Here is a 27,298-nt window from a genome sequence, read left to right as displayed (position 1 = left end):
CAAATCGGTTTTCGAACAGCGTTCTGGAACGGATTATGGTCGAGAACCGAGGTTCCACTGTATTACCAATTTGTGTTTGTACATAATCTAGAGCAGTGTTTTGCAACTGTTGGGTTTGGAGGCAAAAGTGGGTAACAGGCCTGGTTTTAGTGGCTCGTGGGACTTCGCCCTGGCAAAGAATTGCTAAGAAAACAATTAAATGAGGTTCAATTTCACTTCTTAACAGTAGATGGTGACTGTGCCCTGCAAATGTGAGTTGACACTGCTTTTTCACACCACAGAAAAAGCTCGATATTGCTTGTTTAGACATGTTGAGCGTGGTAAAACCCAGATACCGTAATCTGTTTATTGTGGTTAATGCAGTCACAAACTCAAAAACCTCAGCATGAAGAAAATGAGAAACCTTGAAAAGGGGCCTCACAAGTGCTAAATCCCCTTTCAGGATGATCAGGGTGAAATCAACATTAACATTGCCCAAAAAATTGTTTTCAACATCAGACATATAATACCCCCTTTGTATATTATGCAGTAGTCAAAAAAAGAAAGAAAAAAAAACACCTTCCAAAAAGTAGCAGAAATAAAGAGCGTTTTTTTCCCGCCGAGCTTTCTGAGCCTTGCAAAGTTTTTCATGCCGAGTACAGAAAAGAAGCGGATCAACGTGTCTCTAAATCACAGCTTTTGGAACCCTTACAAAGCGGAAATGATTCCGCTCATGTCTTTTTCTTAACGAGAGTTTTTCGGGCTCCCTTATGTGTTCTCCCAAGTTACGCACTGAGCGGATTTTCGAGCCATGTGCCTCTCTTATGAATGTGGGAATTGCTCGGTTTTGCTGCTTAATTTGGTCATAACGGTCTCTGAGCAGACTTCTCAATGAATATTTTTATGCTTATTGTTTGAAGGTATCATCCTAAACTACTCCCTAATTTGCCGTTTGCACTGAAAATAAAAATAAGATATGATCAACAGTGTTCTCAATTGCTCGCGTCCCTGCGTCCTGGACGCATCATTTTTGCGAGGGACGCATAGTCTCAAATCAACGTGCGTCCCCGGGACGCAACTTTTTTGACACAAAATTGTCATTATTACGTGATTACATTTTTTTTAAACAACGATTTACTGCACTCAGAACTTTTCATCAGGCAGATCCGGCAGATGTTGTTTCGGTCTCGCGGTTTGAGTTTTCGTCTGCACGCCGATCTCGAGTTGTGTAGTTAAAAGTCCGTCTCCTTTTAGAGAACCGGCTTTTTCGGCTGAACTCATTAAAGAGAGCCGGCTCTCAAACGCTTTGATGCATTATATTACGAATTACGATGTTGTGTAAAGAAGTTAAGAAAAAAAGGAAGTATAAAAGGAGAAAATGAAAAAAAGACAGGTTTGTGGTTATCACTTTAATAGGTATATTACCAACAATAATTTGATGCAGAAAATGATTTAATAATTTGATGATTAAAACTGAATTAATATATAGATTTTTATTATATATTTGTCACAGATTTACAATTTCAACCTCGATAACACTAAATTTTGGGGACCCATAGATTTTTGAGCATGCGAGTCCCCGGGACCCATCACTTTTCAGAGGTAAAATGAACACTGGATCAAGTAGCAGATTACACACTAAAAACATCAAACTGAAAACATAGTATGGATTGTTTTATTTTATTCTATTGATTTTTGGTTATTTATTTTCAAGTATTTGTATTATCTATCTAACCTTTATTTGCGTGTGTGTGTGTGTGTGTGTGTTTTTGTTTGTGTGTGTGTTTTTATGTGGCTTATAGGCTCCAAAATGGATCAACCGATTTCCATGACAATTTACACAGTTGTACTTAGGGCTCTGGGAGTATAGATACAAACAAAATCGATATTCATCTGCTTTTGTGTAAAGCGTCTATCGAGCTGCATTCACCCATGGGGCTCTTTGGCACTCCCTAGTGCCTACCTGGCCGTTTTCAACAAACCATGGCCCTGACAACCTCGCCCAATCCGGCAACGCCAAGCCCGGCAATGCTTAACCCGGCAACACATAGTGATTATGCTTGTTTTAGTTCAGTTGAACTTTTTTCTTTCTAGTACAACAAAACAATTGATATTTTATTCTTGAGTACAGTAATCCCTCGGTTATCGCGGTTAATTGTGACCAAAAACACCCGCGAAAAGTGAAAATTCGCGAAGTAGCGACGCCCCTTCAAAAATGCTTAGAATTTTTTTTTTATTTTTATTTTTTTTTTAATCATTATTATATTTTAGACCCGCAAAGCTCTGAACCCGCGAACGTGGAACCGCGAAGTAGCGAGGTCCCACTGTAGTTTGTTTCTTAATGACATTTGCATTTTCATTCCTCATAAAATAAGAAAAACAATGAGGAAAAGTATCTGATTTAGTAGGTAACTATTATTTAAGCAATTTTTATTACGTGGTACTTGTAGTATTATTTAATCTTTTTAATAATATTGTTTCTTAAGATTAATTTTAAATGAATACAGCCATAATCATAATTACATATTGTAAAATAACGAAACACTTAAAACAGGACAAGTTGTTTGATATGGCAATGATGTAAGATACAAGATACAAATAAATCACAGTATCTTGCTAAGTTTTCTAAAACCAACTTACATAAAACTAACATTTAAAAACAAATAAAACAAAAAAAAAAAAAAACATATTTGGAATCAATATTATTTTTCAAATGTTTCTAAAATAATTGCATGTTTTTTTTGTCTTTTTAAAGACACCGTGACTGTATTATTTCACCCTACTTTACCATAATAATCCATGACACGTAAAAAAGATCATTCTTAAAATAATCAAAAATATTTCCCGATAGACATGCATATAAAATAAAAACCAAAACAAATGGAGAAAAAAAAGGAAAAAAAGTAATATGTCAATGGAAACTAATTAATTTACTTAATACTAATTACTGTGCAAGAAAGCAAGTCAAACATGTGCTATCTCTGTATTCTCTAGGTCAAGCGTGTTGAAGTCAAACTGACAGAGGGACAAAAAGAAAGGGCCACTAGCCAAGGGTCAGACTGATCAAATGTTGACAAATTTTAAAAAGTGTTTAGTCTCGTGAACCCAATGGAACCTAATGAAACCCAAAAAAATAGCTTCCAAAATGATCAGATAAATTAAAAAATATGTTCTTATGGCTCTGTTATAATTTTCATCAGGCAAACATATGTATATTTCATATACATTTCCATAACAAGAAAACTACATAAAGGAAGCCTGTATTATTCAGCCACCATTAGAATGTTGTATTTTCCATTTTTACAGAAGTTAGCTTCAAAAACTTTCATTAAATATTAATGATAACGACTGTCTATGAGTCACTCGACTGAGATGTTCTATTTCTATGATCTAATTTGATTGAAATACAATAAATTGGAAAAATCTATGAACAAATAAACAATCCTTATTTCAAAATAAATTAGGTACAGTAAAAAACAAACAAAACAAAATAAAATGATTATTGGTGTATAATAGAATAGTGAATCACATCTCAGGGGCCATAGAAGACCTGCGTGTGGCCCGTATTTGGCATGCGTGCCTCAAATTTGACACAAGTGCTCTAGGTGAACAATGTCAACTTAAGGTTTATCATTGTGATAAAGTAATGATCTACCCTTCTGCTCCACAATGTCATCATAGCTTTGAATCCCATCAATGAACATACAGTAAAACTGAAACGCAATGCTTTTCTGGATGACCTTGTTCACATAATCGCATGTCTGCTACTTCAGGTCCTTTTCTTCAGTCGCTAAAGGAATGTCTTCCCGCTCGTCGATGACTATTCGTTTTATTAATTGAAGCTTTTAAATGTGATAGCTTTATGCTAAACCCTTTTTACTTTTACAACTGCCCTAATGTGATGTGGCCTTCTTAATCAATATAGGACACATTGTCAGAAAAATAAAATGTAAGCATTGAAGTCATTATCACCTTCTGTCTCAATGTCTCCAGTCTACCATCGTTTTCCCCCTGCTATGGTTATAGTCTCCGCAGCCTTAATGTTGATGTGTTCCTTTGTCCTTGGTGGAGTTACTGTATGAACGAACCCTTATGATTTAAAGCCACGTAGGTAGGTGAAATGCGGACAGTAGCTTAATCGGCTATAACTCACTGCACCAGTATAAAATGAAGCCTAATCCATGCTCCATTAAAGACAACTGTATTCAATGAAGCAGCCATTAATCATCAGACTTTGAACTGACGTCATTTTGAAGAAGAGCAATCCATGGACTTGCTGCCCAGGTTTCTGTATTCCTGTATATTTTGCAGTAAAGCAATTTTGCTGCAAACAGAAGTCATGACATAAATTAATCAATGGTGAGAAAGTGGAGGAGCCAGCAGAAATAAATATTTATTAATATCATACATAGCAACACTGGGTTTATGATGGTACTTTCATCAATATTGACTACGAACTAACGATATTTGAACTGTTCCTCGCAAAAATCAAGAACCCCCAATAATTATTTTTACATAAGGTGCACCGGATTATAAGGCGCTACAATGGGAATGTCGACAAAACAGTCAGATAGTTCAGTTAAACTTGTTAACCTCTTAACATTCTGAAAGCTTGCAAAGAAGCAAATATGTGTCTCAGACATGTACGGAAACAGTGTCTGTACGATGTCACCAATCACTCAAATGCATCGTTCCAAATATAATTCGGAAGGTTAAAGTCTTGGGATTCAAGAAATGCCAAACATTTCTTAGTTTCCTTTTTATTTTTTGCCGGCAACTGTGTGGACAGCAAAGTAAGAATTTTATTGTGCAGGGAAACGGGGTTCTTTACTGTGCATATGACAATAAACACTTTGAATTGAATTTAGTTTAAAAATAGACTCATCACAGACACATCAACATCGTTCTAAAACAAGATACCGGGAAAATATAAAGCCGCATACCTCACCTAAGTTCTCTTGCAGCCATCACGTTCAATAATGATACGTAACCATGGTCTTCTTACAACCGTGAGTGTAGTAAATCCAGGAGAGTAAAATATTTACAAATACAGAATAGTAAAAAATGTTTTCTCTATGCCGTAGTGCAACCCAACATGTGATTTACATTCATCTTTTTCGGCCAATTGCAGGCTTTGTTTCGCCCCTTTAGCCTATGTGAGCCTGTAAACGATAAAAATGATCCGCCCCCTTTACCTCCGAATAACTTTAGCCAATAGTGACTGATTCAAATGATGATTGACACATTGGTTAGGAAATGAAACACCGGTATATAAATCCCAGCATACACCGCGGACTACTTCGCCTTTAGGGGAAAATCTAGTCGGCAGCTGCTTGCCTTAGTTGCAAGACTTTGCGACTTAATATTGTTCCATATATAAGGCGCACTGTATTATAAGGCGCATGGTCAGCTTTTGAAAAAAAATAAAGGATTTTAGGTGCGCCTTATAACGCGGAAAATGCGGTACTCAATTTATACATCCGAATTGAACCCCAACGGACATTATCCATCAAAAAAAAAATCTGTTCATTCTCAGAATCATCTGAGTTATTGTTAGGTTTCCTTTAATCCTTGAGGAACAATGACACGCAAATGCAATTTGGTCTCTGCGGCAACCACCAATAACGACAGTATAAAAACCATGTTGGTGCTGCAATCTGGCTCTATTCTTTTGAAGTTGAGCAATTTAAGCATTTGCTGCCTCAATTTTTCTATCCCTGGTCTTTTTGCACTAGATCTTACAGTAAAGCATTTTAGTGCAAACAGAAATCATCAAGTAGCACAAAAGTCAATATTCCCCAAAACATTTGCTGCATTCACATGCTTTCAGCCTCCAAGAATATGCCCATACGTTTTACTTTATAGTTTCTCACAGGCTCCTCAAAATGTAACCAACACAAGTCTTATGCTTATGTCAGGCAGTGACCCTGTCAATGCCAGATTTATCAATATTTGCACCCCTGCACTAGCAAACTGACATACAGTGAATAATACAACAGTTGTTGTAAATAAAAACCAAAAGGGAAAGCTCAGGCATGTACTGTGAAGTGTGAAGCAGTGTCAAGGTTTCCTGTGTTTAAACCCTTGAGAATGTAATGCTTATCATTTATTTATTGTTACCTATAGTGTTTGTTAGAAGTTGTTTTTTCTCAAGTGATAGACAGAGAATGTTGCACTGCCAATGTATTTCCTTTGTTTCTTACAATGTTCCTCCATAATTTTCAAGAGCTCATTGGATCGTGGACTTATTTAATTCCACTTTAGTTCCAATGACAAATGAAAAAGTGTGAGTTTGAGTTTACTTACAATACAGAGAGTAAACTAATAATTGTTGGTGTTCCAATGCAGTTTGGGACAGCACATAATGAAGCAGTCTTTTTGAATATTTATAGGCACATTATATTATACTTGATTTTATCTGCCTTATGACCATTAAACATTGCTTACATTCATCAGACAAAAAGACTAAAGAAACTGTTTAGCATTGCGATTGATTTATAGTAGCATAATACACAGTGTTTGACAAACCTTTGTGATCAAAGACGCAATTTTAAACAAAATAACTTAAAGGACAGTGTGTAGTATTTTTTTTTTCTATAATTATCTTTTAGTAAGTTATAATTTTTTTCATTTTTTTTCTGGCCTTTTTTTCTGGATAGTGTGTAAGTGTGAAGTAGTGTGTTATTTAGGTGGGGCGGGTGGTTTTGGTCACCATTAACCGTGATAACCGAGGGATTACTGTACTCAAAAATAAAATATAAATTGACTTGTTTGATTACAAAGAAAAAAGTTCAACTGAACTAAAACAAGCATAATCACAAATGTTTTTTTGTTTTTTTTCCAACGGAGACCCCTATGACTACTGTCCTCTTCAATCTCCTATACTACCAGTAGAGAGAAAATGTAGATAAAATATTTGAAAAATGAAAAATAAAATGTGATTCTTGACTACAGTTTTGGTTTAACAATTTAAATAAGCAAGACTGGCTATGAAGTTGTAAAGTTGTCAATATCAATTTGTTCTTATCAAATTGTCTTTAATACGAATATATATTTTTTGTCACAGCTATGGCTCAGGATATAATAAGGCGAAAAATAGTTGGTAACTAACTTTATATTGCATGTAAAGCTTTACCAAAGTTGTTGTGGTTTTTCAGTATGATTTCAGATTCAGATATACTTTATTGTCATTCTTGTACACGTGTATACAGAACGAAATGTCCATACATCTGACCCGCACAGTCTCCTTGAATGTACAGATATAAATAAAATGTTGTATTGAGTTGGAGTATTGAAGTACTAATAATGTACTAAATAATTATAGCTATGTATAGTATTATACAGTAGTGCAAAGAGTGCAAGAAATTTAATAAGAAATTGTAGTAGACATTTTTGAAAATTGGTATCTGCATTTATATTTTCGATTCATTCTGGAATTCTGTTGATGCTAAATGTTATTGCACCATCGCGGCAAAGTGCTCCAAGCGCTATCCTGAAAATGGTTGCCCTTTTATTCTGACTTTGTTTTAATTTTGTTTTATACTTGTTTGTCTTTTAAATCTGTATTATGTGTTTATCCTGGAGTACCATGTCTAATCTAATCGTAAACAATGTTTACTACGTTGTTATCGATAACAAAAAACACAATCCAAATGTTGATTATACCAGGGAAACCATTTTTACACTGCATTTTCAACTTTTTCCCCACACTGTAAAACATTTTAGGAGGAAAACAGAATTTTAGTGGGAAGTGTAAGCTCAAACGTCAATAAAATGACCAAAATAAGTTATCTGCGCAACTTCACAATCAGTAATGTATTAAAAACTACGACCTGCTGACCCAAAATGAATAAGAAATACTATTACAGTTACTCTACGGATGATTGCATACTCGACAGAGGCATACGTTTTGCGGTAAAGTGTCAAATTGTTGTAAACAGATGTAATTGGCATAGTAGGTAAATGTATACAGTGTTATTGCAGTGTGACAGCACTAAAATATACCTACTTACCTTTATCTATGTTTAGCAGCCTCAATAGTTCCAAGCAATGCATAGAAAAAAGGGAAAAAAAACAGGGACAAGCAATTCTCGGATATTAAAAAGAGCTCGCTTGTGTGTCAGATATACCTTTCTGCTGCTTATTTTCCCCAATGGACGCTTGCTGCTTATTTTCCCCAATGGACGCTTGCAGTCCACCATGCCCTTTCAATGCATATTTCAACATTAGTTAAGGGGGAACCTTAAAAACCATTGGCCTCAAATTGTGTAAAACATATGCCTCATGGAAATGTTCGTGCTTTGCCGCGTTATTAAACAACAAATCATTGGACTGAGCCACTATGAGAATTAAACTCTTTACGGTTGCAGTCAAGCAACTTCTTCTTTTATAACCTCCGCCCAAACCCATTAACATCACCAGCAATGCTATAAAATCCTCATATGCGATGATACTGACGTGAATGGGGAAATCTCAATAATCTTCATGTATCTGGCTGCTTCAATATTTTCTTTTTCCGACCCAACAACTCGTTTGTCTTTCAGTTGAGCGTTACATAGGAAATGTCTGACTAATTCCTTCATTTGTTTGCCTTAAGATGTGATTAAAGTCAAAGCTTATGTTTATGCTGCAGGCTATCCCCGCTACACTGTGATTGGCGACCATGGAACCGGAGAACATCATTTGCGAATCCAGCGTGTGGAGCTGATGGATGATGCAGTGTTTGAGTGCCAGGCCGTCCAGGCCGCCATGAGATCTCGTCCTGCCCGCCTCACTGTGCTGGGTGAGTCCAAATTAACGTATAGATAATCATGTTAGCTTGCATACGCTTCAGCCAGACCATCATTAGGAAAATACAGAGGTTATCAATCGAGTGGACTGTCCTGGTTGGCTTCAAAACTATTTTATTTCAAATTCAAACTGGCTTGATTTGCTCTCTCCAACAATAGATGGCTCAAAAATAACACAATCGTAATTAAGTGTGGACTGATTTACCGTTCGAAATAATTTGACCAAAAAGACTAAAATATTTGAATGAATGGATGAATGAATGAATAAATAGAGTTTACATTGCAATGATCATAAGAAAACACATTAAAGAAATAGACACATTTTACAAGATTAAACATTTTCACCCAAATTGAAAGAAAAAACAATAATACTCACACTTCTCAACTGACTGATGGTTGCAAGACAAGACACATGTTTATCAATAAATATGCTTTAAAAAACTGCTTAAACATAAGAACATATCAGGCACCCTTTAAAATAGTCATCAAGCTTGTTCCACAATTTCACATCACTTACATAACTGCATTTATTTTTTTTTAATTCTATTTTCATAAAATGTTGCTTCCCTGTCCATGCTTACATGTATTGATTTAACTCAATTCAATACTAATTTTCATATGATTGAGCAGTTCTGTACAGTTTTGTTTATAAATGATCCCATAGATTGTCTTATTTACTGATTACGTCATTGTATGGGACTCCATTGAAGAAATACACTGTATCGTTATTATCCTTAATGCTATTTTTGGGACAAAAAACAAGTGTTTTTTTTTGAGTGAGCTATGCATTTCCTCATATTTCCAACCAATATGTTATGTAACAATCAAGGAATAATATTTTTTTTCAATATATATAATTTACATTTATTGTCAAGAAGAACACCTAAAATTTCATTCAACAAACTCTTTAAATGTTTTCTTTTTTAAAACATGCATTTAGAAATAATTATTTTTTAATCAGAGTAACATCCGCAAAGATAATGCAATTGACTAATTTGGACACAGGACATAAATTATTCAAGTATAAAATAAATACATTCAGCCCAAGGACATGTCGCATTTAAATACTGTTTTATACCTTGAGACATATTTTCATTTATCTTTCCGATGAGAAAATAACCATGAAATAATCCATGAACTCTTGTAACACATGGTTTCCTGAGGGAAAGCAAAACAAAGGCATGAGGCTAATCTTTATAACATATGTGTTCAAAAAATATACATTTTTAGTTTAAAGAAAATTGATAAATAATGAAACAATTAGACAAAAATTTGTTGAAAAATAAGAACCCTAAAAAAACAAATTAAAAAAATGCTTATTTTGTCCAAACACAAAAAAGAACATCTCAAATACAGTCGATTTTTAAAAATAATTCAATGCATTAGAGATTCTCTCGGGGGCCAGACTAGTCGATTGAGGAGAAAGAAAAAAGAGAGAAAGAAATAAGAGAAAGAGAGGTAGAGAAAAAGAGAGAGTGTGTGAGAAGATTAAAGGGAGAAAGAGAGAGAGAGAAGGCAAGAGAGATAGAGAGAACATGGGAAACAAAGAGATAAAAAGAGAACTAGTAAAAGAGGGGGAAGAAAGAGAGAGTAAAAAAAAAACTCAAAGAGAAATTGAAAGCGAGAAAGAGAGTGGGACAGAAAAGAGGAGAGAAAGAGAAAAGTGTAAACTGAGAAAAGGAGAAGGCAAGAGAGAGAGAAAGAGAGAACAGAGACGAAAAAGGAAAAAAAGTAAGGGAGAGCAAAAGTAGGTAAAAAGATACACAGAGATACAAACAGAAACAAAGAAAGAGAAAAAGAGAGACATATAGAGTGAAAGAGAGAGAGATAGAGAGTGAGAGAAACACAGAGAAAGAGAAAGAAATACAACTACAGCATCTTTGTGATAGGCACCTGGCTTTGGCAACATCAAGCGGACATATTTCAACCTGCAGCTCGTTCTTCTCTTGCGCTTCCCTCAGCGTTATTTCGCGGGCTGGATTTAATCCCTTAGCGAGCCTGATCTGGCCCGCGGGCCGCCTGTTTGACACACCTGTATTAGAGCCTGTTTGAAACAGAATAATCCAAAATAATGGGTCAGTTAGCACAAAACAACTTAAAATAAATAGATTAGTCCACTGTTAATATTTTTTTTTTTGTTTTTAGCATGTACATAGAACCAAGGAATCCCACGCAATCACAGGGAGAACATACAAACTCCAGAGAGGGAGGTTCGATCTAATGACCTCAGAACTGTGCCGCACATGCGCTAACCACTGGGCTGCCGTACTGCCCAATGTGAAAACTAACATACATAAAATGTTACACACCGCCATTTTTGTTAGAGGAAACAACCCAAACAGGAAACTGGGTCAAATTCACCCAAGTTGGTCTCCTTTTTGTGTTTTTAGAGTGCAGTTTTGTGACATTTCATTAACTTAACTCCTTTAATTTGTTTCTTTATATATTTGCTCTCACTTCACTTCATTTGGAATTTCACAACTCTCAGGGATTAGTTATTTCTTAGCTCAAGTATGCAAGCAATTTTGAGCGATTGGATCTGTGGTAGTCTACGGTAGCTCAATGATGCAAATACTAATCTTCAACCGATTTTCCACACGGCTAATCAGCTCAACGTTTCTGCCACTGCGCTGCTTTATCTGGCCTTTTCAAAAATGTCCTGCTGCTTCTACCGGCTCCCCACCACGGAGGACGGACCGTTGCTGTGAAGATGTCTACCAGTCAGTGAGCTAAGAGCAAAAAGAAAACGAAGGAAGAGTCGGTAGCGCGGGGTGTCTGCCGTGCCGTATCCTCGCCACAAGCGACTGATCCACCTTATTGATCCGGCCTAATGAAAAGCGAAACTAATGATTTGTAGAGGAAAGGGCTGCGGCAGAAACAGAGAAGGAAAGACAAATTGAAGCGTAGGTTTTTCTTGGCCGCCCTACATATATATGATTAAAAAAAATTATTTGTGCTTCCATGCAGAGCTTATAAGGTCAAGTGCACCTTCTTAAGTTTTACTTCTCAACCTAATTTTCTTGCCGTTACAAAACTTTGCCGGAAGTAGAGTAGCTGAGAATTTGACTATTAATGCATAATATTTGTTTTTACGAAAAAAAAAATGTTCTGCCTTAGTTACTCAACGTTGTCTTAAAACATGAGCGGAGTTTCAATCTCAATGGCCAATCAAAACCAACCTAAAAACGATCGTGACTACTGTAAGCACGTATTTCCTCCTTTTAGTAATTAGGTTGCATGTTAAAAAGTAAACAAAAATCTTCATTCATTGTAATTTTAATCAGAATAAACAACAAGTCTCAATGTAATCCCAGTTGCTAACAGACAGAAATAAGAAAACATTTCATTTTAAGCTCATCTTTGAAAATGACCTATCATATGAACATAATAAAGGCGGTGTCAACACCCTTGAACACAGTTTTAACAATCATTGTAACTTATAAACAGGGTTGGGTAGGGTTACTTTAGCTTGATTACTTTCAATTACTTTTGGATTACTCCAATACCAAATATGCTAATAAACGACAAAAGAAACTAAATCTGAATACAATGATGACTCACAACACGTGGTAAGCTTTCTCTCCTGGCTTTGATCTCTTTGATCTCCGGCAAAACTAACATAAAATGCGACAGAAACAAAATGAAAATAAATCCAAACAGCTTGTCAACATCATTTTTGCCGTTCTATGTATTCTGTTACTCCCCAAGCCTGCACAAAATTTAGTAATTGTATTCATATTTAGTTTATTTTGTCTTTTATTAGCATATTTGGTATTGGAGTAATCCAAAAGTAATTGAAAGTAATGCAGTTAAAGTAACCCTATCCAACCCTGCTAATATTATTCCCAGAGGCTTGATATTTACTGATCAAAGCCTTCAGAATATTTGTTTTTAATAAAATAAAAAAAAAGTGTTGTAATGTTTTTGCACTCATGGACACTGTCTCTTAAAATGTATTAATAGGTGACGGCACCCATTGAGTTAAGCAGCCCGAAATAGACAGATCATGTATAAAAGTCAATCAATAACAAAATTATTATAAAGTATTTAATTTAGAATGCAAAGAAGCCCTGCAATTGGCTGGTAACCAGTTCAGGGTGTCCCCTGCCCACTGCCCGATGATTGGTGGGATGGGCTCCAGCACCCCCGCGACCCTACTGAGGATAAGCGGTGCAGCTAATGAGATGGGAGATGAGGTGAGAGAATGCAAAGAATTAGAGGAGCAGCATTGGCATCCATTGTGTTTATTCCCAAAAAAGAAGAAGCCTCTAGTAGCGTTTAGGATATTGAAGTTATGTTAATCTAACATGTTTTATTTCTCTGTGAACCCTCTTCAAAGGCATTTGTTTAAAACTTCTGCCTAGCGAGTAAGTGCAAAGGAATTGGTGGGGCCAGAGTGAAATCCATGCTAATGTGCACGGGAGCTAAGGGAAGAAGGATACAGTAGGCAAAATCCAAGCTGTCAAAGGCTAGCCAGCCAAGACAGAGTGTGTTTATTGACATGGAAGAAAGCTACAATAACACACACCGTTGCATACCTCATACACAGACACGCATGTACATCATCGCACAACCACAGAAACACTTCCTATTCAAGCAGACAACAGAATAATATAAAAGTTTAACCTTCATATTTCATGGTACTTTATCCATGCGCAATCCACTGTGTGAACTGCTCTGCACTCTCAACTGTGATGAGCTCGGACACAGTGCTGATATTTATGGACATACACAAAACAAGGCAGTAAATAGTGTTTTTTTCTTGTGGATTTTCGAGGTCGTCTTTCAATGGCACGAAGCTCTGTTGGCCTGAGCTGACTTTGTGTTATCCAAAAACAGTCTACTTCTAAAGAGGAATAAAACGTTTTTGTACGGAGACACAGTTGCAAATAGTTCACTATGAGAATACGATTGGATTCTTACAGGAATATAAACAAATAAAAAAGCATTGTCTAAGAATTATTATTGGGAAAAAACACAATTGCATTCAGGGTTGGGTAGGGTTACTTTAACTGGATTACTTTCAATTACTTTTGGATTACTCCAATACCAAATATGCTAATAAAAGACAAAATAAACTAAATATGAATACAATTATGACTCACAACACATGGTAAGCTTTCTCTCCTGGCTTTGATCTCTTTGATTTCCGGCAAAACCAACATAAAATGCGACAGAAACAAAATGAATTTAAATCCAAACAGCTTGCCAACATCATTTTTGCCGTTCCATGTGTTCTGTTATTCCCCAAGCCTGCACAACATTTAGTAGTTTTATTCATATTTATAAAGAGAAATAGACAGAAGGAGAGAAAAGAGAAACAAAAGTTCAAAGGGGTAGGAAGAGAGAAAGAGAAAAGAGAGAAAAGGAAAAAAGGAAATTAGAGCAGAATAAGTTAAAAAGACACAGAGAGAGAAAGAGACAAATAGCAACAAAGTAAGAGAAAAAGAGAGACACAGAGAGTGAAAGAGACAGAGACAGAGAGTGGGAGAAAAGGGATGGAAAAGAGGAAGAAAGAGAGAGAGAAAAAAAAAAAAGAAATACAAGTACAGTGTCTTTGTTCGAGGCACCTTTCTTCCGCAACATCAAGTTGACATATTTCAACCTGCAGCTTGTTTTTCTCTTGCGCTTCTCTGAGTGTTGTCTCGCGGGCCGGATTCAATCCCTTAGCGGGCCTGATCTGTCCCGCGGGCCGCCTGTTTGACACCTGTGCCTTAGATGATGTAACCACAGTATAAATCTTGGGTCAACAACAGGTCTTTTTTTATATTGAATACATTCTATCTATGCTTTAAACTACACAGTACATTTGAGAAGTCGAAATTATGTCTTGATTTGGGTCGCAACGTACGGTGTAATAGTGGCTCCTGAAGTCAGCCTAGTTAAGAATCAATGGTATATATGGAGACTAATTTTATATCTGGAGACTGATTTTCAAGGATGTGCTTTATATTCTGCACTTTATAAAATATATTATTTGGTTTGCCTGTGACCTGTATTCCAAAATTTCCGTTCATTCATGTTCGAGCCTTGCATTCAATGCAGTCCATAAGGAACTTTAGGCTCTCAACCCTATGTCAAAAGACAGCAGTGACGGATGAGTTTTGATGATTTGGCCTAGTGAGTTATGATTTTTCCTGCACTCTAGGTATTCCCACACCTCCTCAACGTTTTGACTGCTTTCTTTACGGATCTATGCCGAATTCAGCAAGCTGTCGCAATCGGTGACAGACGGCCCCTTGCACGCTTTCTTCCTGCATCAGACAGACAGCTCAAGCAGCTCATTGTCGTTCAGGACACGTCAGCGAAAGCACAGCAGCTACGCATTATATTTCTCTTTGTGAGGGGACCTCGCGCCTTCATTTCCAATGCCAAATTGCTTTTCTCTCAATTGCTCACACTCTGGGAATGCCACGGGGTGCTCCCCAAAATGCTCCCATGCGTCTTTGCAGCACTCTCTCTCAAATTAGGTTTAGCCCAGTGGGTTTAATATCGGCAAAGCAGTTTTTACCTGCCTAAAAGAGAGAGTCATAGCCAGTACTAGAGGCTAGCCCTCTGTCTTATCACTCCTCTTTGTTTGAAGATGATCACAATAGAGTTCAACAGAAGTTAAAAAGGCAACAATACTGTACATTTTATACATTTTTAACGTGATTTCCATAACCCTCAAACCACAATTTTACCCCTAATACAAATTTAAAGAATCTCATCAAAATAATACATTTTATTGGCCAGCGCAATCATATCGATACATATTTACAATTGTAGCAGTGAATCACACTCAGGGAAGAAAAGCTGTCTCCTACCTTTTGACATGGAAATAGAAGAATACCAATATTTTAAATGGCAATATTAGTGTTACTGTATTCCTCCTGAAACTTCACAATCAGAGTGAGGCATGCAATCCCCTTGCCTCATGGCAGAGGGCGATAGTGAGAACAAAATTTGATTTGGAGCACTCTCCCCCAAACAAAAATAAATAAAAATATAAAGGTAATAGTAAGTTGACAGCAAGTCAAGCCATCTAGTATTTTTTTTCCGTTTAATGGATTTTTTTTTCCATGCACATACACTTCATGTATAAGTTAAAGGTGGAGTACGGTGTCCTGAAAAAAAATAAAATGGATTTTTTTTTTCTCTATGTGGTAATGATACCCAACTGAGGTTGGACAGTGTCTTTTTACTGTCGTCGCACTTGTTAAATTAAGAAAAGGCCTGTTTTAAATGCAGTCCAAATGCTAACCGAAACCCCAAAAAAAGATAAAAAAGGCGAGTTTTCTCGAGCGCGTCTAAAAAAATGCATGTAGTTGATAAATGAGGTGACTGAGGCCGCAATCAAAACTTAAAGCCAGGAGAAGACCGTAAAAAGTAACAATTAAAATCCTTAACTCACCTTTAAGCTAAAACAATACAATATATATATGCTAATTTTAGTTTATATTTTGCTTTATTGTTCTACAAATCAAATGTTGAACAGGATGTAGGTTTATATAGTTGTAAATCTTACAGTGCACCAGTGTGGCTGAGTCGTCACCGGCAGCGTTTGGTTCCACCACATCGTCATCGCATCCCTCCTGGCTGCATTGTGTTCTGTTGCGTTCCTCTAGGGGGCCGGGGCACAGTACTTGGTCCTGTCCTCTCAACGGCAGTTGCTCACGAGTGGCTCAGTCCGGCCCGTAGTCCAGGCTTGGCCTCGCTGGGGTCAGGGACTAGTCGCCCCTTCGTTCCAGTGCGGTAAAGCCGTCCTTGCAAACTGTCGGGTACGCAATATCTTCCCAGCTCCATCGATGCCATTCAGGGCTTTAAAATACCCACTGTTGTGGCAAGCAAAGTGGCATTGGGTGGCCGGGTCTCACGACTCGATGCCCGCCTTCCATGTCTGTATGCTCGAATGGATGTGGTTGGGCTTGAATTTATTTGGATGTGGTTTTAAAAAAAGTTTTAAAATGTCTTGAGTCAAGTCAAGTCATTTTATTTATATTGCCCTGAATCACAAAGAGTCTCAAAAGGCTGCACAGGTTATTGCAAACCACAGACTCTTATCACAGACTATTATTACACCATCCCCCGGTCTACATGAGGGCAAGAAAAACTCAAAAAAAAATACCTCAACATGAGGAAAATGAAGAAACCTTGAGAAGGGACAGCACATGTGGTAATTGCCCTTCCAGGATGACCAGGCTGCAACGGATGTTGCAATAACAAATAATACACATATATTGTCAACAATTGTCTTAAATTTCAATGGAAAAATCCTTGGGGAGCCCTGTTCTCTGGAGGCATGCATTTTGAGGGTTAATGTTGAGGGATAACTCCATTGCATTGACCAGGGCTCAGCTAACAACCAATCACAGTTCCTTCTGCACTCTGAAACAAAGCCATAGTTGGCTTTTGCCAGAGCTCTGTACAAAATAAATCCCACCATTACTCAACACCAACTCTCAAAATGAACAAAACATGAGAAATGTTCATACACATTGAATGCATGTATGCACATTTGAATGGAATCCAAACCAAGGGACAAGTCATGCCAATTTGTGCATTTGCCTTTTTAGTTCAACAAATATTTTTCCATGCTTAATTAAAACATCGACCTCCTGCAAGCGGGCAGGATACAATTGCATCATAAGAGGATGAAAATGTGCGGAGGCGCTGAACGGAAGTGCACGTTTTTACCGATGAGAGGGTGGAAAAATGTAACGAGTGGTGGCGGGTTTGCAGTGAGTCAGACCTGTAATTAAAGAGGCACAATCAATCTGTCCCACTGACCACACTACTTATGCCAAGACTATCGAATAGCTGCAGTAAAGAGCTAATTTAGAACCATTAGGGACTGCCGAGTTTGCAAACAGCCCAGTAATGATGATGGCTGATTCAAGTCAGGGCACGGACTCTGTATAACTGTCAGACCTGACAGTAATAAGGTGGACTAAGTGGATGATTTCAGATGAAAAGAAAGGACCAAATTAAATGACTTTCATATCTTTGCTTTATGATAACATAATGGGTTTGCGTTTTTTTGCTTTCTTTTAGCACTCACACTGAAATAGATGTGAAGCCTATTTTACTGTTGAATCTGCCTGTCAGTCCAGTGCTCGATTAGTACTATGAAGTAACCCCAAAGTATTGTTATGAAACTAGAATGTGACCATCAGCTTGACATTTCAACCCTCTTAATTTGCATATGCAGCCATACCCGTACAATAAATCACTGATTCTGAACTGGTCTAACTTCAGGACCCACCACTCCAACGTAACGACAAGCTGGGACCAAAATCAAGAAAAACATTTTCACTTCTCAAATTAATTAACTAAAAAGACTGCAGTTTAAAATATATTCACCTAAAAATAATTTAAAAAAGCTAAACTAAAATGGCTTTCATTAAATAGTTTATTGAATGGCGGCATTGGCTCAGGGGTTAGAGGGCCTGCTTGGGATCAAGAGATCCCAGGTTCGTTTCTCGGCTCCTCCGCGTTATAAGTTGAAGTGTCCTTGGGCAAGACATTGAATCCCTAATGCCCCCAATAAGCAGGTCGGCGCCTTGCATGGACACTTTTGGTGTGTGAGTGTTTGTGTAAATGGGTAAGTGTGAAGCACATTGTAAAGTGCTTTGGGAGGTTTTCATTGATTTGAAAAGTGCTGTATAAATGCAGACCATTTACCATTCTATATACCCGCATAAAAGCCTATGTCGCATATGAGCCGATTCTCCTAGAAATGCTTTGAAATATCACAAAAACATATACCTAAACAAGCAATAATAATTTCATTAAGGTATATTATAAATATGAATAAACTGATAAAGATTTAAAAAGAATGTAATTAAAAAAAAAAACACCTTTCACTGCACCTTTCAAGCAGACACTCGTACACCATTTCTGTATTTTGCAATCATTTAATTCTTTGACTGGATCCATGTTGTCAATGTTTTCCACCTTTCCTTCCCCTGTCACTAACTTGCCCATTATCACAGACAAAAAAAAGCGTAAATTAAACAAACGAAATTATGTTCCTTTCAACACAATCGGGACAAAATGTACATTTAATGATCAATTAGCTGTATTTTCTATGTAATCCGAAACACTTTGCTTCGATAACTGTCTTCAATTTAATAAAATCTATCCATCCATCCATTATCTGCACCGCTTATCTTCAGTAGGGTTGCGGGGGTGATGGAGCCCATTCCAGCTATCTTCGGGCAATGGGCAGGGGACACCCTAACTGGTTACCTGCCAGGTGCAGGGCACAGAGAGACAGACAACCAGCAACCTCCTAGTCTCCAGGCGGGCCCCCTAATAGAATTAAAATCTTATATATTCTCCCCTGTATACTGTATGTGTTTAGCCAAGATCAATATCTGTAAAGAAACTTTACTGTTCTTTTTCTCAAGTTTGATATGGTGGGTGTCCACTCTTTGCAGGGCATTATCAGCTTCTACTCTTAAGGAGTGTAACTAACTCCCTCCTTTTATCTTACAATGGCCCACGACCAGTGTTCCCTCTAAGCTGAGCGCTTGCGCAATCGCGCACTACTCGCACATTCTCATCGCACAAGAAAATCTAGCCAGCGCCCAAAATGAGGGCTCAAAATTACTAATTAAGAAGCGACTCAAGTCAAAGTTACAGTGCATGATGGTAAAAATACACGGGTTCCCCTGACGTTGTGTCCAAAATGCAGTATTTTGAAGTCAATGTCGAACGAAGTTGAAAAGTAAAGTCAGTTGAGTTTGTCAACATCCGGCTTCTTCGGCTCTGCTAACTAAAAGGAATCGGCTCTTTTGGGTCCCAAACGGCTCTTCAAGTTGTTTTTGCTTCTTTAATCCCAACATGACCAAATATTATGTAAAATCATGAACAAAATGACTTAAAGGAAGGGGGAATAGAACAAAAAAGAAAAAAATACCAAAATAAAAAAGTAGTGAACAGCTGAGAAAAAAAGAAACAAATGGAAGAGAAAAATAAGAAAAAATATAGAAAAAAGCCAGAAAAAAAAGAAAGAAATGTAGGAAAAAAGTAAATAGAGAACAAAAAGAAAAAAGTAACAGCGCGGAAAAAAGAAACACAATCAGATTTTTTTAAAAGGAATTTAAAAAAAAAGTAGAAAAAAAAACACGGAAAAAAGAAGAAAAAGTTTGTGTTGCATTCAAATAATTTCCAATTATATCAAGTGAATCTTGTTGCCAACATTGTACTTCCACTAAAAAACGTGATTAAGTACAGTTCTGTATCTTACAACCGACTAAATAAGCCCCAAAAATATTAATATTATGCGACAAAATATATCAGGAAATAAAAAGAAATGGATATCTTGTGAAAGAATTGTAAGAACAAATGACGTTTGTAGGCCGTACAACCTTTGCAATAGTACATGAGTCAATTCATTCAAAAGAGAAAAATAATTTTGCATTGCCGGAAACTCAGCAAAATGTAACTTGATGTCAAGTTTTGGAAATGTTTGATAATTAATTATCTTGCCACACTTGGGATTATGGTTCATCACTGTTGTTTCAAGCGTTGCTCACCGACTTTGACCCGTGGAAAATTAGAGGGAACATTGCCCACGACCCACTCAAATTGCGTCCATCACCCACTTTTTGGTGGCGACCCACCAGTTTAGAAACACTGGACTTGATTACCCAACCGCCAGATTGTAGTCATTAAGATGTATCCAGGACAAACGGATCTGCAACTGTCATTAATTGGAATTTCTACGGCCAAAAATCCATTGCGCCAATCACATTGCATGTTTTTCTTTTAAAATCCCACAAATGTAAAGACAGCAATTGATAAATACAGTGAAAGAACAGACACATATAAGCATAAACCAAATATTCCATGACATTTTTTTAGCTGTTTTTCCTCTTTGGCAGGGGTCAAATAAAGCTTTTTTTCTCTTCTTCTAAGAGGCTTTTAAGAGTTTTATGTTCAATTTAGTTGCGTGATTTCAGAGTGCTATCTGTGACAAATTGTCACATTATCCACTCATCTCCATCATGCCATAAAACACTTTTATGGTTTCCTCCTATGCTTGACATTTAATTAACGTCCAAATGCTGCGCGCTTTGACAGCGACGTTGCATCTCTGCAATCGACTGTGACAGTTTTGCAGTTTTTTTCTTTCGTTTTTATACCCTAAATGACAAATGTTAGGCTAGTCTCTAGGTCATAATGTTCGTCAGGCTCTCTGACTATTGCACAGAAGGGGTGGATGATACTCGGGAATGTTAGTATCGATACGATCCAAGTAAATACATGGTAGTATTGATTAATACTGACCCGATACTTTTTGCTTGAATATGTTGCCAGCATTGGATAATTAAGACTCAGACTAAACCACTGAGTTAGTTTATATTTAAGAGACAGTGCAAAGATTTTAAGCACTAACAATGTTTATTATTTCTACTAATTAAGAACGGAAACAGGACCCACTCGCGTAACGTTTTTCGCAAGTATTATTAGAAGAAAGGTAGGGGGTTGCGCCCACGATCCGGGGATTGCTGGACGCGGGAAGCAGGTCGCTTTGAACGCGGATGTGGGACTTCCATGGCGAGCGATGGCCGTGTCGGGAACGGAAAAAACGGGTCACTAGCTGGGATAGAAGAGCATAAACGGGGTCGGGATCGGACAAAAGTCGAAAGCTAGGAGAGGAGAGTAGATGTGATCGAGATCAAAAACGGATCGTTATTCGGGACGAGAGAACCGACGTGGTCGAGATCAAAACAGGTCGTAATTCGGAACGGGGGAGCAGACGTGGTCGAGATCAAAACAGATCGTATTGGGAGACAAACAGGAGCAAAAAACAGGATAGGCGAAAAAGGGCTTACCGTGTAAAAAACAGATACGCAGACGGACCGACCCAAGGGGACTGAAAGGACAGAGTTTACATACTGACAGGGAGCCAATTTGTCAACAAGCTACAGCTGGCGCCACACAGGCGGGGCCAATTGGGCGCCATGGCCACCATGACAAAAATAGAAACATTTCCATACACTACTGTTTCAGAGCAAAACTTAAAAAAGTCGAGAAAGCATTAATGTAACCAGCATACTAATATAGCAATGTCAACATGACAATTAGACCATCTATGACAAAATATTTTGAAAATACAGTCCGAAAGTGCAAAGAGTGAGAACAACACAATGTTAGAACTTTTAGAAGTACATTATATACTATTTCACCACTAGGTGTCACTCTATTTTATAGTGCGACAATAAAATAGTCCTACAAAGACGAAGGAAGAAGACTTAACTACGGCAAGTCCATTTTCCAAACAGTAGCCTTTCACATTTAATTTACCAGGGTAGCCTTGTTAGAATACCTTCGTTGGGATTCCCACTAGCCTTATGTCATCACGACGTTTAGTATTCATATTTTTTGCACATTTATCCAGTACTCATTCATCCCTCGTGAAGGTGACTGATATACCTTTAGACCATTTTTTTTTTTTTAAGAAAAACGACAATAGTAGTTGGCGACCTGTCAAGAAAATTGTGTTTTTGGCTACTTATACATTAGAAAGCCTTTACTCTGATGCAGATTGTTCAAACAATTTGACATCATATTGAACAATTAGTTCAATATTAGTTCATTATAGGCTAAGGTATGTTTGCTAAATCTTCGTATAATTACTTTCTGGCAGATTCACTGGCTGATCAGCGAGTTATTCCAAGCTGCTCTCTAAGAGACATGCCCAGTTTACCTGACATTGAATTTGAAGGCAATGAGTAAATATAGTTTTAATGTTTTTTTATGCGTTCAGAATAAACACTATTTTTGGGTCAACGTTCAAGTCATTTATTGCCCTAACACCAATTTACTTGACCAGAAACATAACATTACAACATTGTTTCATCTCAACAGATCGTTACAACAAATAATATAAATGAATGATTCAATAAATGTCCTTTATTGTTGGTTTCCAAGTACAGCAGAATTGGATGACTTCTCTTTTTACTGCAGTTAAAACTAATTAAAAAGGTAAAAAATGTGCTAAAGGATGAAACAGGACATTAAATATACAATATTTCAATGATAAATAAGACGTGTATATTCATTGTGGCACTTTTATAGTACATTGTTTTAATGGATGCTATGGACCCACAGGTACAAATTTCACCCAGCCTCCAATATTTCTGAAGCAGCATAGTTTTTATCAAAGAGGTTTCACTTTTATGAATGCACCACTGTTTAGAAAGGTGTGGTTATGTCACTCTCCAGCAGTGATCATAACTGTGCACCAAAGGCTTGGGGACGGTGATGACACCAGGATTTAAGATGGCTGTTCAGCTGACCCTGTGAACAACAAGTAGTATTTGTTCATGCAAACATTGTGCATTGACTGGGTTTCCCAATTTCCAATGTTTTCCATTTAATTTTCCAAATTTAAATGTTGTTTATATATTTTTTTCCTTAGATTACACAGACATATTTATACTTTTGGCGTGTGCAGTACATATAAATTGAGCTTCAAATGCTAAATTCTCGTGATCAGGTCCTCATTCTGCTTTATTTTTTAAAAGTGTGCCTGTCAATCACACACTGAGAGAAAGAAGGGCTGATCTATCTACATAGAAAAGTGGCACTTAGATAAAATTGCTGTCGGAGTATCAAGTCCAGGACAATAGTATTGATCAAGAACTTGCTGAGTATCGATAATGTCGATACTTGGATGGCTCCAGCCGCCCCTAATGCACATAAAACAGGGCACAAGTAATAAGATTGTTGTGATTGTGTTTTGTACTTTCTAATAAAAGACAAAACAAATAATCAATCAAGCTTTCTTAAACACTCTTCAAAATCTCCTTTCATTTGACCAGATTAGCACACAGTGCCTTTCCAATTTATTGTACTGACCTGAAAATTCCCACACTCTCCGAGCTTTTTCCATATTAATACCGACGATTAGATGAAATAAAACCAGATGAATTAACATTTCATTTTAAAAGACAGAAAATAATTCCAGAAACACAGAACAGAAATCCAGTTTGGGGATTGCTGTTGATCTGAAGATCAACCTCTTTCCGATAGCTCTGATTCGTATTGCGAATACAAATCTCTGCCCAGCCAAAGCTAAGTTTTAGCTTGTCATTCATTCCCCAAATTGTTATAATTATTTATTTTCCCTCTGCAACCCTTGAGAGACAAATGACGAGTCTCTCAAAGATAAGAAAGTGGGCCGGGAACTGAGTCATTTACAGCTTTGAATGCACCACTTCTCTTGCAAAGTATTTCCTAGAATAATTTATCGGATATCCAAAGGGAAACAAGTTACTTGAAAGAAAGTGTTCGTAAATTTTGCCCTTGCAGCGTAAGTAAATGCAAAAAAATGCTAAAATTCAGCATGTGGGATATACAAATTTTACGGTCCACCACACACTATCAAACATGTGTTGCCTGGCGGGTATATAATAAATATAATAAATTACAACTTGAATAAACAAAGGAGTCAGCTGCCCGGCTACCAGATACAGGCATTCCGAGTGTTCAGACATTTCAATGAAACACGGGGGCAACATAAAATTTTGTTTTTTCAAGAACTGGGCATCTACTTCAACGTACTGTATGTCATTTATACTTAAGGTTTTAAAAAATAAACAATGGAAAAAGATTTAACCCCTGTGTGACCCTGACAATTAGAAATTATTCATCCAGGTTAATCCAAGGGAGCAAAGTCAAAGCCTATGGTAGTATCGATGGACTGATGATCTTTAAATATTTAGTTATTAATTACAATGATAAGATTACATATGGGCAATGCAGAACCACGGCCCAAATGGAGAATGCGCTCCAACCTGTGGATTTCTTCTTGACTCTTGGAATCAATAGAAGACCAACATTTTCCCATCGAAGGCTCTGAGATTTTAGATTGATGATAAAGTATATCATATTACACCTGTTTCAGAAAAAAAGCCAGGAGAATCAAACCAAAAAAAGCAGCAAAATAGAAAATGAAAATACTGTCTTGTAAAGGAAACACTTTATTTCAACTAGAAAACTAATATACATTCCATTGCCCAATATTCTGAAAATAAAGGACATAATTCAATGTATCAACGGATATATTGTTTTTTTGTTTTGTTTAAGAACAGTAAATACAATTTTACATCATTAACTGCAGCTCAGTTTTTTAAGTGTTTATGTAAATATGTGGTGTTGCCAGACTAGCAGATCATTTTACAACATAAATTGCTCCTAGCATGATTATTGTCTGTAGTTGAAAAAAGTCCTTAACGTGCTGTACTTCCTGTTTCCCTCAAATTGATTTGGCCCTCTCTTCTGCATGGCAGACAGGATGCAGCAACAGGCCTGGTAGGGTAGATTGCTAAAAGTGTGCCAGTCAGTTACACAGTCTTTTACTTCAGAATGGCTGAGGGAGCCCAGGAAGGTCTGCGCTATCTACATAGAGAAGCGGTGCTTTAATGAAATTGGTGGAGGATTCAAGTGATGATCCTAGGACAATAATATTGAACCGAGTCAAGTATTTACTTAGTATCGATAATATGATATGCATATTTTGTGTTTCCTTGTTTGTCTGTCTTTGTCTATTCTTTGTTATCTTATCATGTTCCCTGTGTCTTGTTGTTCGTCTCCATCATGTTAACCTTAAACTCCTTCAGGATCATGTGCATTGTCTCATCTTGGCAGTGATAGTTTGATTTCTGTCTTTTTCAGGTCGTTGTTGTTGCTGTTATGTCAGTCTGTTCCCTGTCACGTTAAGTTTTTTAGTTTTTGTTTTGCTACTTTTTGCCTTGTTTGTCTGTTAACCCCATTTTGCTTTGTATTATTAACCACGGTTTTGAGTAGACTCCCTTCCTTCTGTGCCCTGCTTTAATTTTTCATGGTTTTGTTCCTTTTGTTACTTCATCATCATCATCATCCTTTTACTTATTAAAAGTTCCTACATGCATTAGTAAATTAGCCTCATTGAAAGAAAAAAAAACATATAAAGTGGTACCTCCACTGACAAGTTTATTTTGGTTTTGGGAGTAGCTTTGTCCCTGAAAACTTGAAAATATAAATGCATTTTGAATGAAATACAATAATATGTTCCAAGCCCTGCAGGAGCGTATGATATTTTTTTTAAATAAATCATAAACGAGCATCAGACATGAAACAGATACATGTTAAAATTTGATTACAGCACAATAAAGATAAAACAAGAGGTACATAATGTTAAAAAAAAAAGAATAGAAGGAAATTCTAAAAAATATTAATCACCTTTTTGCATTCTGTTTATTGATCCAATGACGTCAGGGCAAGGAAAACATAGCTTTTTCCATGGTATTCCTTTCCAGAAAATATGAGATAAATGTATTTAATCTGGGATGATTGAATTATGGGAGTGTCGTCCTCCCTGTTAGGTTGCCGGAACCCGGTCTCTAAACTCCAAACTATGACGGTGACACGAAGACCATGCTGGGAGCACACATACGCACTTGGTTGCCAGGCAGATTTTTGGCGATAGCCGGTTTGTTTACATTCGGGATACTATGAGAGCGACAAATGGCTGCACGTACTGTAATGTATATTGACTTTGTAAATTGAAATGCCTTTGTAACTTTAGGCAATATTTTACTATTCAGGTAATTTGCAACCTAACATTTTCGTATGTAGAGACATTGAAAGTAAAGGTACCACTGTAAATTTCGAACCCCACTATATTTTTGATATCACATGGCATTCCTATAATAGGAAAAAAAAAATACAGTACATTTTGGAAAACAAATCATGACTTCATTCACTGAATTTTAAACACTGAAGCTTTAACTACAGTGCAAATTAATCTTTGTTCTTGTTTTTTTGTTTTTGTTATGTTGTTTTATTTATTTATTTCTTGTCATGGGTAAAACATTTAGCTTCGCAACCGTTGACCAATATAGATAATTTGTTGCAATTTGGCACTATTCTCACATTATGGTTGCCCTGACAAGTCTTCTAAAAATACAGGTCTCACATTGTATGCGACAGAGGCCTTATTCATTATTTTAATAGTAAATAGCTGCTCATTTTGGTATTCGCTCCAATAGTCACCATGTTGAATGGTGGCATTATCTGAAAACAAGTGATGGAAACAACTTGCAGTAGAACTGAAAATGCCTTAAGGTGTGCTGGGGAATGGCGCCTTTGATATTCTACAGCCAAAGGCATCAACACCAAATTTGGTAGAATTTTATTTTATTTTTCAAATAAGTTTCGTTCTTAAATTTAAGCATGTGGCATTTGTATACTCTGTAGTCCGTAAATTGTTGTATTAAAAAAAACTAGCAAAATTATGAGTACATGAGAACCATATGTGAAATATGTGATATTATACAGTCAAGTGATACATTTGTGATATTTACATGCATGTAAAGATAATATTTTTATTCCTATTTAATTAATGTCTTGTTCTACATGCAGCTAATCAAGCAACAGTGATTGGATGGCAATGCACCCATACATTTGCATTCTTCCCCGTCTTTGTGATATGCATATGGCATTGGCATGTACTGTGAAGTATATATTATTTCACATGGTGTGCAGCTACTATA

The 27,298-nt window shown here is 36.8% G+C and overlaps 1 protein-coding gene across 1 annotated transcript in view; it reads left to right on the top strand.

The window, feature by feature from the left end:
* kirrel3b (kirre like nephrin family adhesion molecule 3b) overlaps positions 1–27,298 on the top strand; it is a 320,980-nt gene that overhangs the window by 202,378 nt on the left and 91,304 nt on the right. The window contains exon 5 of the mRNA XM_088345714.1: positions 8,612–8,761. Within this exon, the coding sequence (XP_088201840.1) occupies positions 8,612–8,761 (150 nt within the window). The remainder of the gene's footprint in view (positions 1–8,611; positions 8,762–27,298) is intronic.

Source organism: Urocampus carinirostris, chromosome 10, assembly GCF_059441175.1.
Source record: "Urocampus carinirostris isolate Australia breed hairy pipefish chromosome 10, RoL_Ucar_1.0, whole genome shotgun sequence".
Lineage (NCBI taxonomy): Eukaryota > Metazoa > Chordata > Actinopteri > Syngnathiformes > Syngnathidae > Urocampus > Urocampus carinirostris.
This window is presented reverse-complemented; position numbering and strand designations above follow the sequence as displayed.